At 46.1% G+C, this 17,849-nt stretch overlaps 2 protein-coding genes and 1 pseudogene across 3 annotated transcripts; 1 reads left to right on the top strand and 2 right to left on the bottom strand.

Annotated features, from left to right (window-relative positions):
* Positions 1-1,837: 1,837 nt before the first annotated feature.
* LOC120639314 lies at positions 1,838-2,227 on the bottom strand. Its single transcript, XM_039915282.1, has one exon. It carries the CDS (start codon positions 2,225-2,227, stop codon positions 1,838-1,840), a length of 390 nt encoding a protein of 129 aa, XP_039771216.1.
* Positions 2,228-5,032: 2,805 nt separating this feature from the next.
* On the top strand, positions 5,033-8,552 carry LOC120639313 (annotated as a pseudogene).
* Positions 8,553-9,720: 1,168 nt separating this feature from the next.
* Positions 9,721-16,358, bottom strand: LOC120711261. Of its 2 annotated transcripts, XR_005690221.1 has the most exons (6): positions 15,923-16,358; positions 15,724-15,819; positions 15,292-15,601; positions 10,451-15,006; positions 10,186-10,378; positions 9,721-10,054 (listed from the first exon to the last, which is right to left on the bottom strand). XR_005690221.1 is itself a non-coding variant. In XM_039996730.1 (5 exons), the coding sequence occupies exons 1-5, from the start codon at positions 16,353-16,355 to the stop codon at positions 14,593-14,595; spliced, it is 1,167 nt and encodes a 388-aa protein (XP_039852664.1). In that variant the 5' UTR covers positions 16,356-16,357; the 3' UTR covers positions 14,500-14,592. The 2 variants fall into 2 exon arrangements, 1 of the variants encoding a protein (XP_039852664.1); XM_039996730.1 differs by lacking the exons at positions 9,721-10,054; positions 10,186-10,378 and having other exon boundaries at positions 14,500-14,641; positions 14,728-15,006; positions 15,923-16,357.
* Between the last annotated feature and the right edge of the window lie 1,491 nt (positions 16,359-17,849).

Genomic DNA, 17,849 nt, shown 5'->3' with positions numbered 1-17,849 from the left:
CAGTGTCATTGAAAAAGGCATTATAATTGGCTGCAAAGTCAGGAATCCTATCCTCTTCTTCTACATTATTATCCAGCATAATTCCTCTTTGGCCATGCTTGGTCCAAATATAGTAGTTCGGCATGAAACCACTATTGAACAAGTGACTGTGGATGGTTCTTGATGATGAGTAATCCTTCTCATTCTTACAGAATTTGCATGGACAACGAACGAAACTGCCATACTTGTGTTTCTTGGCCGCTTCTATGAATTCATGCACGCCATCAATGAACTCCTTTGAACGCCGGTCGGCCATGTACATCCATTGCCGATTCATCTGAATCCACAATACATTTATATATATCATTGTAGTGTACAAATACTTCATTCATACTACCAATTTATAACTAATATTGAATACGCTATTAATAAAACTGAACTACAAAATTATAACGATGCATATGGCCTTCTGACTGCATGACTGTGTAAAAACTTTGTTTCTCTATATGGAACTTTATATTTTTGTACAAGAAACGACACATGTGGCCTTCTGGCCTAGCTGAGGTGTGGGTCTCGAATTGGCGCAGCATGCATCTCGAATGTGGAATCTTGTAAAGTTTTGGAATTTTGAAGGGAACTAAATAAAGCACCCTTGCATATGTAATTGATAATATTTCCATACAAAATTTGAATTCAAATATATAATTGATAATGCATATAATTATAATAAATAGATACTATTCACTTATCAAATAAATTGATAAAACATATAAATACAATAATTTGATAGTATTCACATATCAAATAAATGGATAACGCATATAACTACAATAAAATGCTACAACTAAAAATAATTATCACATATATAAACTAAATTAAATGATAATTGCTTCTAAAAACCAATTGCTAAGTTATGGAGAAAAATAACTAACCTTTTTTTTAAAAAAAACAAAAATTCGCCTCACCTCCCCTCACTCAGCTGCCATGAACAGTGAGTTCACGACAGCTTGGTGGGGGGAGGGGTTGGGGTATTTATAGGTGTGGCTCAAAGGCACCGGTTGGTGCTCAACAACCAGTGCCAAATAATAGGCATAGGCACCGGTTGATGTTACCAACTGGTGCCTTTGTTGTGGGCACGTGGCGGCACCGGGTCATGGCAAAACCCGGTGCCATTGTCCGCCCTTTAGGCACCGGTTGGTTCCACCAACCGGTACCTATTCCTCCTTGTTCTTTAGGTACCGGTTGGTGGCACTAACCGGTGACTATACTGGGGTTTTGGTACCGGGTAATGCTTTAACCCGGTACCAAACCCCTTACCTTTGATCGCCGTTGGCCAAAGATACCAGCTACTTTTGCAACCGGTACTGATGCAGTACCGGTTGCAAAAGCAGCTGGTACCTTTGGCCAGGACTTTTGGTCCGTTTTCTAATAGTGGTAGTATCTTGATAGGAAAGGCTATATGTTGCTAAATTCTTTTGGGATAGGGGTTTCACACTAGAAAAATCGTAGTTGCACATATAGATAGCATGTTTTAGTTTAATATTGTGCAAATTAGTTGGAACCATAGATTAAGATTTTAACTTGCCTAATTCACTCCCTCTCCCTCTTAGACTAGAGCACCCGACCCGAACTTTCAATGTGCATCCATCATCCAGCTCTCTAGACCCAAGAGAACACCGGACACATTTTCTACAACAACACAAGTGTAGCCTCAAAATCAATAACATAGCATTAATCCACCAAACAAGATTTTACAACGAGAATGAAGCGTGTGCAGGTCCCTATCTGACATGGCTGAACAACTTATCATCCTTGTTGTAACTAGCTAAGCTGGTAAAATCCATGGAGCACTAGTGCGCTACGGGTAGCTACTACTTCGGGGCGGCAGAAGAGAGGCCGCCTGACAGCCTCCAAGGCCGGCAACGATGACCAGAGGCAGGATGGACACCCAGAGCACGGTCATCCCGACGGCGCGCCGCCCGACGGGGTCCCCCGACACCCAGAACCCCGTCGACGCCTCGCCAAGCCCGAACGCCGCCACGGCGCCGAGGACCCCGTAGTACGCGTACACGAGCGCCTTCTCGCCGTGGTGCCGGAGGAACAGCCCGCCGCCGGGCACCCTGAAGAAGATGAGGGACAGCGCCGCCGCGGCTTCGACAATGCCACAAAGGATCAGCGCCCTCGGCAGCTTCTCGGGGTCGCACAGGGCGTCGGAGATGGCGCGCGCGATCCTGCCGAGGATGTCCATTATTCCTGTGCACTGCAAGCTGAGCACAGCGCACGGCGGTGGAGAGGAGGCGTTTGCTTCGGGAGCTTGGATTGAGGGGGATGAAGAGGTGGCGTGGAGCAAAGGCAGCTCATTCGTGGAAGTATTTATACATAGCCGGAGCAGGAACCGGATTACCCGAACCGAAACCGGCAAGAGCATTTCGGTTGGAAACCTTGGCCGCAAGGAGGCCACGAGGCCACGAGGCGTCTTTCACCGTAGACTTTGACTCGTGGCTGCCTGCTCCTCAAACCGAAACCGAAAACCGAAGCTGGATCCGAATCCGGACCCGAGCAGAGGAGCACCGGCTTTTCCCGCGTGTCGTTGTTGGATGGTTGCGCTACGGTCGAAGTGATCTCCGGTACGGTGGTGTCATCAGCCTTTTTTTTTTATTACGCATACCTGTATTTAAGCTAAGGAAAACGTACACATACCAGCAGACCGTACAGGAATACGGAGGACAAATGCTCCATCCTACTAACAGAAAGGGCCACTAGCAAAACAGAAATTACAAAAAGGTCCCTAGACCCTTTCCAGGCCGAGGAATAAATCATCACCGCCACTGCCGGACGCTAGCGCCGTACGCCGCCGGCGACCCCGAGGCCGAAAGGAGCTCCACCGCACGCAGGCTTTGGCAAACCGCAGAAGACACCCGCCAGCAGGGACGAGCTGAAGCCAACGTTGTTCGTCCATCGGTCGGGGACACACCCCGAGCACCCTCGGCCATGGATCCAAGCTCGCCGATGATGACGGCCGCCGCCCCGGGACGCTCGAGCTCGATCCATCCTCCAGACAACCGCAGCACCCGCAGCCTCCACCGCACCTGGACAACACGAGATCGACAGCAGCTGCCGCCACCGAGGACGACGTGCTGCCACTGACCGACTCCTATACAAATCTCTGAGCAAGGGAATACCTCCACAAGCTCGCCGTCGGCACCGGAGTAGAGCACCAATGGGGCGAGGACGAACTGGGAGGACCTTATTCCACGAACACGCCGCCGCCGCCGTCACCTCGACGCCGCCGCCGGGAAACAAACCCTAACCCTTGGCCAACTGGGACCACCGCCCCCGACCGGCAAAAGCACAACGGTCCTCAGCACCTCGCGAAGCCTAGGGGGCCATCGGAGGTGAGGAAGACGGCCGGCTCCGCCGGCGGGGAATGAATCGCTCGCTCTCGCCCCTCTCAAACAGTAGCCGGACGGGAGTGTTCGAGAGAGAGAGAGAAAGATGGTTGGACTGGATTAGAGGGTGTCGTCAGCCTTGGAAAGCAGACGTGCGCTCGCTTTCGGAGCCTGCTGTTGGACACTTGGACTGGATCGCGTTGCGTGATGTTCTGAATCCACCGCGGCAATCGCAGCTGGCGTCGGATCGAGCTCAGGGTGTGCCCATGGCCATTGGATGCAGGCTAGCTACGTGTACATCTCAAGTTTTGTTTTTTAATTTTTTTAAAAAGGAAATATAGTGATCTAATATTCCAACCTATGCGATATATTTTTTTTCGAATCGAGGTTTTACCCCATTTCCATTTCACAACGGAAATACAAGAATTCAGTGTCGCCCAAAAGAACACCGAGAGAGAGGTACAAATAAAAAAGAGAGGAAAAACCTCGACACCCACCCTAGCCTAACCTGATTCAAGCTAGACTATCTAGGGCTGAGTAGCACCCTTAGGATTCCTAAGAATGAGCCCTTACAGAGGAACAAAGCAAACAAAGATATATAGTTCAAACGGAGCACAACAACTGCTCACAAGTCCGCGACCACAACCTGCACAGACTAAACTGTTCCAAAAACCCACGGGAAGGAGGCCACCACTTCACTGCTCTTGGTCACTTGTGTCTTCTTCGTCCGACGGTAGTTGGTGAAGTCGGTTGAATCGCCCCTGCTGCATCAAATTTCTGAACTCCTGATGTGCCACGGCCGCCTGAACACCTGGTGCCAAGAGTGGCGAGACCGGACGCATCTGGCGAGCTAGAACACTATGTGCACACGAGAGAATGATCTTCATTCCATCAGCCAGCTGGCTCCGGATCTCGGGGGTGTATAAATCTGCCCAAAATTCCATTAGAGCACAAGCATGAATCACAATTTCAGCCGGACTCTTGATTAGTTTTTTTTTGTCAAAGCACGACTTATTACGACATTTCCAAATTGTCCAACAAACTGCAGCGAAACCCATGGTATGAACAGAAGCACCACCAGAAAGCCAAAGATCAAACTACGCTTTCTAATTAAAAAGAGCATTTCTAGGGGTGGGTGATGCCATCACCTGCCCCTAAAAATACATTTTTAGGGGTGGGTGATGGCATGCCCGCCCCTACAAATGGTGCCATGTAAAAAAAAATCATAACTTTTTAATATGATATCGGATGAAGTCAAACTTTATATCAAAATTATAGAGAATGACGAGATCTAAAACTTTGTAGTTGATAACCTTTTCATTTAAGATCATTTAGCGGTCGAAAAATTTATTATAAGTTCTCTACTAGCTATAACTATATAGTATCCCATATAACTCAACACATACTTTGAGGTTTCCACAATCTTAATCTTAATATACACTGAAATATACATGTCATATTTGTTTTTACTTCTATAGTTCACAATAACTATAGTGTAGAAGTTTTACTTTTTTATTTATTTTGCTATGTGTAAAGATTTAAATAAATTTTCAGATAAATTAGAAAACTATTTTTAGGGGTGGGTAGTGGCATCACCCGTCCCTAAAAATGGATTTGTAGGGGCGGGCGATTTCAGAGTCAATATAAAAAGAATGGCATAGGATATGGAGTCACAAGTGATTAGTGATTGTGCAGTGCAGTGGTAAGGAAGGTACACGCGACTAGCATATTTCATCAGGCTGTGATAATTTTTTATTTTGTTGTTTTTGATTTTTTTTTAAAAAAATTGGTTTTGAAGGGGCGGGCCATGACATGACCCGCCCCTAAAAATTGATATCTAGGGGCGGTCACGCCATGACCCGCCCCTAAAAATTATTTTTAGGTGTGGGCGCATTATCTATCCCTAGAAATAGTATTTTTAGCTGCGAAAACTAGGGGCGGATACAACATCCGCCTCTAAAATATGTTTTTACCTGCTCCTACAAATGTTTTGTGTAGTAGTGATTATAATCTCACCTAAATTAAAACTCCATAGGATTAAGAAAACAAAGTTTAGTTCAATTGTTGTTCGACACACGTAAAAGACGACTAGGATTGTAAAGTATTCTATTGGTGAACCGCAATACATTACTAGCATATTCACGATTTAAGTACGCTGCGCGCAACGCCGTCTTCAGTCTGAATAATCCTCCTCCTTTCGTAGAAAGGACCCAAATTAACTCCACCAGCAGGTCCCTTTGAAAACTAGCTCCTTCTGAAAATACAATTTCATTCCGCCACTGCCAAATTAAGATTATTCAGTATAATTTCGGTTTCCCCAACCAATCAGAGAACATATGCTGAAAAAATAGTGGAGGAGAAATATCTAAAGAGACATGTATGGTGTGCCAAATAAATTTTGCTAAAGGACAATCAAAGGTTGAATACCTTCACTTAGATGACAAACAACATTTTGTACTTCCAAAATATCTTCTAGCAAAATTATCTTTCATCAAATTAACGTCTTTATACAAGTACAAACTATTTTTTTTCTTTTAAGTGGGTTCTAGTGATGTGTTATTCTCTAGAACTCTAAATTTGCATTTGGCCCCAGCCAATAGAACCAGTGTTTCCAAAACTATAAGCAGGCTCCCGTATAGTAGAGACTAACTAGCTTGTGCAAGGAGTACCTATATAAGCACCGTTACATGTGTGTTGATAGCTTTTGAGCCTCATTAATCATTGGTGATTTTTGTCAATCAAGACTCGAACATTTCTATCAACAAATATATATATATATTTATAGGCTTGGAAATCTCAACAAGCGCACGGGCCGCACTTGCACAGGCCACGGGCCATCCATGGATCATTATTATAGGAGCCCATTCTACTGGTTCGATCGGGTCCATATGTTCTTTATTACAGCCCATGACAGCCGGAGCGCCTCGGGCTCCACGACTACCACGCCGTCATCAAGAGCCCCATGGAGGCATGGACCTCGGCACCGTCAAGGAGGGCCTCGCCACCGGGTGGTATGCCTCGCATGGCGCCTTCTCTGCCGACGTCCGCCTCACCTTCTCCAACCCGATCGGGCACAAGGTCCACACGTTCGCCGGCGCGCTCCTCGCGTCCTTCGAGAAGATGTACAAAGTGGCGGTCGATTGGTTCGAGGAACAGTGCAAGCGCCTTGATCCTCCAAAGCCATTGCCAGCAGAATTGCTACCTCCACCCATTGTTGAACCACCTCCACCGACTGTTGAGCCAAAGGTGAAGCCGAGGACATGGAGTGTGAAAATGCGGAAGCCCAAGGCGAGGGAGCCTAACCAGCACTAGTAGAGAATAGGGCTTTTATCCCGGTCTACAACTGCTTTTAGTCCTGATTTTCCAACCGGAACAAGCCATCTGGGACAAATATGTCTACCTCTTTTGTCCCGACAGGTATCCAACCGGGATCCATGTATATTTTCACACAAAAAAAACAGCTAGCTAGCTCCCGCGTAGCGGAGCTGGAAGAGCCAGAGCCAGCTTCTCCAAATCAAAAAATTTAACCACAATTACAATCTCAAAATCAATTACAATCACAAAATCAATCACAACTAGAAATGAATCATTCACAAATCAATCCCCTCACATATATAGATATTTGGAAAACAAAAAACAAAGCTTTGCGGTGCGTCGTCGTCCGCCGGTTCCTGGAGGAGCTGCCCCAGCCGGGCCTGGACGCGCCACTCCAGCCGGCACCCGCCGAGACCGAGCCAAGCTGCTGCCGCCGCCGGGGCCTGGCCGTGGCGCGGACCCGAGCCGACACCACCGGCCGGCCTAGACGTGCCGCCCGCGCCCGCGCCGGCGACCGTCCGCGCCAAGCCGAGCCGCCCCTGCCCATGCTGGGCTCGCGGCGGCGGCGGCTGGTTGGGCCACGGCGGCCAGCGCTACGCGCGCGATGGCAGCTCGCTGGCCCGCATCCGGGCGCACCCGCCTCCGCGGTGCCAGCCCGCGCCCTGGCGGCGGCAGCTCGCCGGGGCCCGCCCACGCCTGGGGGGAAGGGCGAGGAGGCTTCGGGAGGAAGGGGAGGGAGGGGGAGGAAAGCTTGAGGATAGAGACGTTTGAGGAAGACGAAGAGAAGGCTGAGGAGAGAGGGGATCTAGCGTTAAATAAAACAACAGAAAGATTGGACCTCGCGCCGTGAAGCTATTTTGTCCCAGTTGGAGATTTCAACCCAGGACAAAATAGTACAATGTTGTCCGATTGGAGTCACCAACCGGGATTAAAACAGTCCCAGTTAGTGACTCCAACCGAGACAATAGAGTACTATTTTATCCCGGTTGAAATCTCCAACCGGGACAAAATGTATCTTTCTGCTCTCCACTGGTTTCTAGACTTTAGATCCGGGATTATATCTTTCATTGGTCCCAGGTCTAACGGTGGCCGGGACAAATGTGCAGGACCAAAGACATGTTCTGTAGTAGTGAAGAGGGAGATGAGCCTGAGGGAGAAGAACATGCTGAGGTTGGGGCTGGAGAGCTTGCCAGAAGATAAGATGCATAATATGCTGCAGATTGTGCGGAAGAGGAACAACAATCAAGAGATGCTTGGGGATGAGATCAAGCTGGATATTGATGAGATGGATGTCGAGAGAGTGGGAGCTTGATCGATTCATCACCAACTTCGACAAGGCGCTCAAAAAGAGTCAGCGGGCTGCGATGATGAATGGCGGCATTGCGGATGTCACAAGTGCTGCTGTGGCTGAGGATGGCATTGCACCAGTGAACTGTGTGGCTGCATTGGTTAACAATGATGATGTGGTAATAGCAATTGGAGCACCAGGTTTTGTTCTTTGTTTAAGCTGGCGGATGAATGAATTGGGATCTCATGCTATTATGTTCCTTCTGTATTGTTTGCGGGAGAGTGAGAACCCTATGAAGAGCGCTACAATGGCTGAAATGTTGATGAGTATGTAGATATTGGGGATGGGATGCCAACAGCCACTTACCAGTCGATGGAGATCGAGAAGGATGCTGAAGTTGCAAGTGGCTCTGGTAGTTCGGGCAGTGGCTCCACAAGCCACCTATTTGTACTTCAAAAGAAAACCCAACTTCTTCATGAACCGAGTTTTTACATAGCTATTTGCCTTCTTTTACAGGTTCGGAGTCAGGGAGCTCAGGGGACAGTGCCTCAGGAGCTGGCAATGCTCATTCTTTGGCTTAGGGGAGGTCGTTGTGACCATAGGATTCAAGGGTTTGGGTGGTGTGAGTTCTTGTGCTTGAGTGATTTTAGTAGAGCTAGAGGAAGTTGGAAGTATTCTTTAAGCTGTTTTTCTGAGATGTGGGTGTCTTCTTTGCTTTAGTAGTTAGCGCAGTCAGTAGAAACAGATGGGCTTTGTATCTGATAGCACAGCTGGAGGCGTGTATAGATATGTTGAAGGTGGAAGCCAGATGGTACTGGGGCGTTTATAGTAGTTGATTCTGGCCTATTGATATGAAGGTGGCTAGGCCTAGTGTCTGTGTTCTTTGTATTACAGTTGTTTTGGTGCAGCTCTCTTGTGTAGTTGATTATTGATTAGTTATGCATGACGTTAAGTATGGTATAAAAAGTAACAACGCAATATCTTTGTTTGGTGATGACTATTGATGAAGTTCATAATTTTGGATTCACTAGCACTGAGATAAGTTTCAGTGGACATGGGAATCTGTGCTGGTTATTATTGCATGCTTTGTGAAAATTGCCCCCTCAGATATCAACAAAGGCATGTTCTACTTTATTGTCTAACACAAATTAAAGCTGTGATTATCTGTTATTATTTGGTAACTTTGGAATTTCTGTTCTGCTGTTGGAATTTCAGGAAAGCCTTTCAAGGTGCAAAATGCCAAGTAAAAGGTGCCTTCGCACTGTTGAAATTTCTGATAAATTAATCATGCAACAAGTGCTTTCATGCTTTCAGTTGTCATGGAATGCAATTCACACTCTGTTCCCTTGGCTTCTCAGCCAACCAGCCAGTAGTGTTTTTTTCTCAAACCAAATCAGCACCAGCCACAGCCAGCAGTATTTTCCTCTCACAACAAATCAGCACCAGCCACCAGCCACAGCCAGCTGAACATAGCGCATGCTCATAAAGCAATGAGACAGAAACTGTAAGAGCGTTGCAGTTCTATTCCTTCAGGTAAATTCTGGCCTATATACTTCTTACAGTACAGTCTGTCAGAATATTGTTCGCTTAGCATGTCGCTGATAGGCTTCAATGAGCTGCGCAGGCCTGCAAGACTTAAGCTTCATGGAAATGTTGTCCTTTAAAGTCCACAATAACTTGAGCATAGCTGAGTGCCTGAGTTGACTACTGAATTCATGCAGTCACTCAGCACAGTTAGCACGCAACCACTTGCAGAACGGCTCCAGAAGAGGAGCAATATGATGCGAAGATACATTTACTATATGAAGGACATGTATTCCACTTTGCCTTCGTTAGACCCAATTAAAAATAAAATGAACTCATTACTAGTAAGGTAGCATATCACACACACAGGTTCAAATTTATGCAGATTATCCGGCTGGTAGCAGCCCAGTCTGATTTCTGGCAAGGCAAGGCATGAATTGGCAGAGTCCCATAGTATTGGTCTAGTTTGTTAATTAATACAAGAGAGAAGCTGAGAGTTGGAGGGTGCTTTGTTGTACATGCAGACATTTTTGCATGGATCGATGCGGGTCCCTTGTATCTGCGTATAAGAAAATAGAACATGCGTTCAGTTTTCAAGATGCGAGGAATAACAGAGAACAAAACAGACTGTTTTTTCAGTTGACACGACTGCAAAACAGTTAGCTTCAAGAAGTAGAAAGGAGCACACACCTATTTCCCAAAAGAAGAAGAAAGAAGCACGCCTTGGTCGTGTGGCCCCTTGTCTGGGAAACATGAGCGCTTCAATGGGAGTATTGGGCGATCCGCAAGAGATAGGAACACTTTGTTGAATGGCATGTAGTTGTATGAGATTGATCTGGAAAACGGTTGTCTGTAGCAGCTGAACGTACAGCACCTTGAATCCCTGCAAAGGAACAGCTTAATTAGTTTCATGTGACACCAAGGGATGTAAAACATGATTAACGCTAGAGGATACCTTAGAAGGTATAGCACAATGAAAAGTTGAAAACCGCCGCGCTCGCAGACAAGTCTGCTTAACAGCCGCCCAGCAATCAGTTTACATATTTCCCGTCAATTTTGACCTTTGGCTTGCTGCTTGCTGTTGCTAGCGTTCCGCATGCATCAGTTAGCTCTTTGCTGCAAGAGTAGATCGCCAGTTCTTCCAGCGATGGTGGGAGGCCCATTTCTGGCAGCCTTGAGATACGGTTGCAATGAATTATCTCCAACTTCTTGAGGGAGGGAAGGTTTTGCAGACCCTCGGGAAGATCTGCGAGGTTGTAGCTAGACCAAAATCGTAGCTCCTGCAGGGACGTGAGGAGCTGAAGCGCTCTCTCCTGTTCATCTGTTAGTCTCCTCACTCCCCCTGGAATTCCAAACTCTAGATGTTGAAGGGAGGTGAGGCACTTGCATAATGACGTGGTGAGGAAAGAGAAATCATCGGTGCGAAGTCTTTCGAGTCCAGCGCACCGCTCATAACCCTGACTTAACAGGTTCTCCATATGAGGTAAGCCAGGGCACATGTATACTTTCAAGTACCTGAGACCTCTGAGGGATCGGAAGCCCTCCAGCGTGTCGAGCGATTCACAGCAGCAAATCACCAATTGTTCCAATGCTGTGCAGAAACGCAGCTGTAGCGATTTCAGCCTTGGGTTCCACTCCAGTTGTAATTTCCGGAGGCAGGTGAAGTTCCCCTCTAGGGCGATGAAGGCCTTACAATGTTGAACCGTCAACTCTTCGAGTGCTGTGCAAGAATACAGCTGTGGTGATTCCAACACTGAGCTGTCCTGCAACACTAATTTCTTGAGGCAGGTGAGATTCCCCGCCAGTGTGGCGAGGGATTCACAAGTAAGAATCTTCAACTCCTCCAGTGCTGTGCAGGAACGCAGCTGTAGCGATTTCAGCCTTGGGTTTTCCTCCAGTTGTAATTTCCGGAGGCAGGTGAAGTTCCCCTCTAGGGCGATGAGGGCTATACAATTTGCAACCGTCAACTCTTCGAGTGCTGTGCAAGAATACAGCTGTAAAATTTTCAAACTATGGCTGGAACATATGTCTAGCTCTCTGAGGCAGTTACGATCTTCGAGAAAGCAGGGCTGCAGCGTTTCTGGGGTATGGGAGATCTCAAGTATGCGGAGTGAATGCGGGAGAAGCCATCTCCCGTTTCCTTGGTCGTTGTTTTCATATTTCTGCATAAAAGACGGGATCAGCTTGGGGCATTTGAAAATTTTTAGCTTCTCGAGGGAGGTGAATCCAGAGAAGCCTTCCCTGTTCCCGTTAAATGTTAGATCATTGCACCATGTAATCATTATTTCCTTGAGAGAGGAGACGAGATTTGATGGGATGCGCAGGAGTCCCTCTGGAGTTGAGCTTGTCAGTGTGTCATCTGGATTTCCTGCTAGTGAAGCCTGTGTAGTACAGGTGTGATTTGATAAACTTCCCCCTTTCCCTTCAATCAGCAGTCCTGATATCCGGTCGCAATGTCTCAGATACAATTTCTCTAGGGCCGTTGCATGTTGCAGCATCATAGATAGCCACTTCCCAGTTATTCCACATGACCCAATCTCGAGATGCTCGAGAGATGGGAGGGCAATGGAACCTGCGTCTGCCATGTCCTCACCGGCATGCTCTGGCAGAACATCTGAAGCAAAAAGACCTTTGCAGAAATTTATTTCCAAACTCTTCAAGTTGATGAGCTGCCTTAAACCTCGGAGTGAAATACACGATAGATTCTGGCAGCCTCGTATTTTCAAGCGAGTTAGGCCCCTCAGATTATGGAATGACAAGATTTTGTCATCCAGTTTCGTCAGCTCATTGGAATCCTCATCACTGCAAGGGTAAGGCATTGGAACTTTAGCCATCCCAATTATCAGTTCTGCATTGGATGATGCCTCCATTGTTGGAAGGGTCGAAACTCTTGAAATGGATAACTCACGGGTGCTACTTGAAGGTGGCAGAGGATTTGATACTATTAACTGAGGACAATCATGGATGGTAAGCACGCTAAGATTGGATAACCATGACTTTTGCTCCATTATGAGTTTTTCACAGCTCTCAAAAAGAGGAAATACCTCCAACACACGGCATTCCTCAATCGTCAGTACTCTTAAGCTCGAGGTCAAGTCCCTCACTGAATTGCAGGAGCATCTCTCCAATTTTGGCATCTTAATCAACACCAGCTCCTCCAACGAAGGAAGTGTTACTTGTCTTACTTTCCACATGTTCCTTAACTTCAGCTTTGTAAGGAGTGGAAGCCTTTCTAGTGAGGGAAGTACCTGCAATTCTCTACAATCCTCTAAATGAAGTGTCTGCAAACAGGTGACTGAGACAGTTCTAACAAGCCAATCTGGGGAGGTACCGCTGCGATACCCAGAAATCTGAAGATGCTTTAGATTTGGATGTGGTTCAAGACCCTCAAGCACCTCTTTGCTTGTCTGTGTTTCTACTGCATCGAAAGAAGGCTCAGAGCTCATAATGTCATGTATATACCCTGACAAAGGCTCACAGCTCATAATGTCTGGCAAAGTATACTTCCATGACAAGTGCAACTTTTCTAAGTGACTTTTTTCTCTCAGTTTTGCTCCATATGCCTCCTCTCTAGTTACAACATTTTCAAGTTGAGAAACACCAAGCTGAGCAAGCTCACTCAAGGATTGAAGTTGTGCTATCTCCAAGCTGGTGCAATTGAAGTCATGTAGTTCCAGAAGAGAGGTCATTTTACCAATGTTCCTGATTGAAGAGTACACTGCCTTTGATGCAACAAGATGTCTTAGACTGATAAGATTATTCATACCATTAGATACAGTAGAACATCCATGCAAGTCTATATCTAATACTTGAAGATGATAGGATTTTGTCAGAGCTTCAGGCAAAGCTTGGTTGTCCTCTTTTGTCCTAAGTTTTAGATATCGAAAATGAGTGTTATTTATCAAATTGCACAAAGAATGACCAAATCCAGCATATGATGCAGAAATATGCAGCATTCGTAAATTTTGCGCCTTCTGGAATATGCCTTTTAAAGATCGGAATAAGAAGTAGTCATATGTCCCAATCAAGACCAATGTTCTCAATTTTTTTGTTGACTCGACTACTCTTCGCAATTTTCCTTCAAACTTCTCATTACGAGGTATGTTCCCATGTTGATCTTCATGGTATGCAGAAGAAGTTAGAATTGACAAATGGCGTACATTTGGGACTACTCTGCACGCAAGATCATCTATAGCAGCACATTCAGTTCTTGAAACGAGCCTGGCAAAGTCATGCATAAGAGGAGGCATAAAGTATAATGTTTTATTGCCTAGAATTGGATCTTTAGTTTCGACTTGCTCAAAGAATCCAGCGTTCAGCAAATCAGTAAGATAGTTGTGTCCTATCTCCTCCAATCTTTCAGTCGAATGGCTACATTTAACAAATCCCTGTGAGATCCAAATACAGACCAGCTCATTGCTAAGAAACTGATGATTATTGGGGAATATAGAACAATACAAGAAGCATTGTTGCAGATGGTAGGGCAGCTCATCATAGCTGAGTTTCAAAGCATGCATGATGCCTCCATTGAGTTGCAGGGATTTCCATTTTTCATTCTTTAGAATGTTACTCCAATGGTCAGTTGTAAGATGCTCTCTTAATAGCATCCCTGCAGTTTGTGCTGCTAGTGGGTTACCCTGTAAATTGTTTGCTATCTTCTGACCAATGATGGTTAGACTTGGGTGCTCTTTGCAAGTTTCATCACCAAATGCACATGCTTTAAAGAACAGCCAGAAATTATCATTCTGCAAAGGACCTAAATTGATGTGTTCGACTGTGCCTATCCTTTTTGCAACAGACAGTTTTCTAGTAGTCACTATAACCACATTACCCTTCGCATTGTCAGTCCTCAAAGGAGCCAACAGTTTATTCCATTGAAAATCATCGATGTCATCCCAGACATCATCCATAATAAGTAGAGTCCTCTTTGACGTGACGTAAGTCATCAAGATCTCCTGAAGTCTAGACAAGTTGGTTGTACCTACACACTTTTCTTGAGCAACAAAGTCTAACATCTCCATTGTAAGTTTCACTTCGTCCAAGTTGCTGGACACCCAAATCCATATCCTGTTATCAAATTCGTTTTTCGCAATTAGATCATTGTATATGACTTGAGCAAGAGCCGTCTTCCCAATACCTCCAATGCCTACAATAGGAAGAACAATTACACTGTCAGGGTTGTCTACTGTCATATGCTTTATGATGGAGTTCTTCTCATCAATTCTCCCATACATTTTGTGTTGCATGAGACTTGACGTTCTTCGGCATGAATCTGCAACTGTATTCTGACATAGATTTGTTGAACTTGCAATATAACCTGATTGAACCTCACTGATAGCCTTTTGCAACTGATGAGTTGTTTGTTGGATTCTATTGCAAATTTCTGCCTTGTCCCAGAGGATTGTGTTAGCTGCAATGTTGTGTGCTAAGATCTCATCACTTCTCATTCTTTTTCTTCTATCTGAATCATGAGTCGAAATGGCGGCACCATTTTGAGCACCATCGTCAGCACTGCAGGATGAAAAGGATAGTGGTCTGGTTATTGCAGGTTTATAAACTGTAATAATTTTTTTGTTAGATTTGTAACTGCAGTTGAGAACTATATCTGGCATAGTTTAAATAAAAAATACACACTGATTGTTTTTTGTTTGCGTATCATCATAAGGTTAAGGTGCTGTTTGGGAACATTGCAAGTTCAGTATTTTTGTCCACAACTAATCATAATTCGATATTGCAAAAGTGTGCCAATGCAAGGATATGCATTCCGCATGGATCCTCCTCAAGATAAATAGTTACCTTAAAGGGTTTGGCGTTTGTTCAATTGATGCACGTTTTCTCTTGCAGTTCTCACTCTTGAGATGATTGTGCAAAACTGATGTCCCTTTGGTAGTCTCGCATCTAACCTGTGTGCCACAGTGGATACACTCTGCTCTCACAGGCTTTCCATCAGCGTCTTCTTCTGTTATGCTGAATTCCTCCCATGCCTTGGACCGTTTCTTGCGATCGTTTCTATTCGGTATGCCAGAGTTGTCCCTCGTTCCATCAACTAGCTGTGCTCCGCCATTTACACCCGTGCCTTGGTGCTGATTATCCCAAGCAATCATACCTGAGCGAGCCATAACAAAATGGGACCAGCACATCAAAATTAATGCTGCCGCAAAGAGCTTTGTTATCTACCATCGAACAATACAAGCAACGATTTGCAGAGAATAGCGACATCACGCTTACCTCCCTCGACCTGGTGCTGGAGCCTGTAATTGTCCCTGGATCCATCTACTTGCTCTGCTCCATTCGTGCCATGGGGAGTAGCACAGCTAAATGTACCTGCCCCCAAGAGGAAACGTTACAAACGTACAAGGAAAAGTAATAAAGGTGTGTTACGAGAAGCTTAAACCATTACGAGATCTGCAAGAGTACACATCTATACCTCCTTGGACCTCATGGTGGAGCCTGCAGTAGTCGAGCTCGTCGACCAAGTCGTCGGCTTCATACAGGAGCTCCTTGAGACGAGAGAGCCGTAGGGCAAGCAGCCTGCTCCCGGCCGCCATCCCCTTGACGGAGGCAGCCAACGCCTCGACCTCCTCGACCGCATACTTGAGCTTCTCGATGTCGTCGGCGAGCCCAACATGGCGAAGCCATGCGTCGAGCTTGTCGAGCAGGAAATTTGCAAGGATGGTTTGCGCTAGCCATAGCATCGCGCCCTCGACGAGTGTGGCCTCTACCGCCTCCATCATCAGATCCAGATCGAAGGAGCAGTGCTCTGGCGATGGAGGAATCGAAAGACAAGTGGTGTGGGGGAGCAGAGCCGGTAAAGCTAGCCGAGCAAACAATATACAATGGCGCGGGAAGGTAGGCGGCATCGGGATGAGGGTGGGAGTGGGAGTGGGAGTGTGGGACAACGTTGAAAGTGAAACGCCTGTGCTCGCTTTCCGCTTGCTTTCCAGACGAGCACACCACTGACTGCACCATTAAACAAAGGAAAGGTGTCGAATCTTTAATCTTTAATCTTTAAAGGACGAAAGCTGACCCTGCTACCAGGCCGAAATCGAGCGCACATTAGTCCACGTCTACAATAAAATATTATCCGTGATCCAACTTATTTAATCGGACGGCCAAGCTACTGCAAGGACTCGGTTACAATAAAAAAATAATAAGGAGATGACACGCAATATCTATTTTGGAGGCATACATACATTTTCATGGTCGAGCGTATGACATGTGGGCCCCATCTCCCGTGATTCTAGAAGATCTTGGCTCAGCTCTTGCGTAGCTTCCACGAGAGAGCACCGAGGTTTGAACTAATTAATCTTGAATTATTAAAGATATGGCTTCTAGAAGGAGAAAACAAAATAGAGAGCCTATGTCTCACGAGATGGCAATGGGTGTGTTTGGAGAACTACCTCTTGGCTATTTGGGCTAGAGCTATTTAGCTCAAGCAAATAGTTCTCCAATAAAATAGCCCTTCACATGTTTGGATCCAAGGGCTATTTAGTCTTTACAGCACCATTTTCCAATCATTGGAGCCCCATTACCTCTCTTGTTGTGGTGGGCCCCATCTGAAATAGCCCAAATAATCACCACTTGGGTGGGATAGTTTTTTGGGTAGACTATTTGCAAATAGGCAAGAATTAGCCCTCATGTTTGGAAATTTTAGACTATTTTGGGCTAAAAAGGGGTGGGCTAGAAATAATCCCTAGAATCCAAACATGCTCAATATCTATCTTGTGGATATGGCTGGCTCATATACATGCGCAGCAGAAGCTAATTAATTAATCCGGTGGCCACTCAAGATGGCCCACCTATTATTTTCCATATGTGCTCTAGATTTACCGGGAACCATGAGCTGGTTAGTTTCATCGTAGCTATCCTGATCATGTAATTTGGAGATAAAGCCAGCAAGCAAGTTGGAGATAAGATCTTGATTGGTTCAAACAAATGAGTACGTGTACAACACGGAAACCACATCAGGTGCTGTACGCGAGTTGTTTGATATAGAGATAGAGTTAGTTTAAACTCCTTGGATTTTACTTGGCGAAGGGTCAAGAGGCCTCCTCCTCTGCCTATATAAATCCACCGAGACCCCTGGCTGGAGGACAGACGCACAATAATCTGCAGAGCAAGCCAGAGGCACGTAGCCACGTACACGCCGAGACGCACGCTGTAGCCTCGCTGTCGCAAGTTGCACTTGCACCTCGCCGCCGAGTATAAACCACAAGCCACGCCAACCCGCTGCACCTCGCCGTCGTCAAGAAGCAGACGCCGTCGTGCCGACAAGCAGCAGCCACTGACGTCAACAAGCAAGCAGCTAGCCGCCGGCGACGAGAAAACCACGCCGGCTGACGTCGTTCTACGTC

This window comes from Panicum virgatum, chromosome 6K (genome assembly GCF_016808335.1).
Source record: "Panicum virgatum strain AP13 chromosome 6K, P.virgatum_v5, whole genome shotgun sequence".
Lineage (NCBI taxonomy): Eukaryota > Viridiplantae > Streptophyta > Magnoliopsida > Poales > Poaceae > Panicum > Panicum virgatum.
Note: the sequence above shows the minus strand (reverse complement) of the source record. Positions and strands in the feature narration are given on the sequence as shown.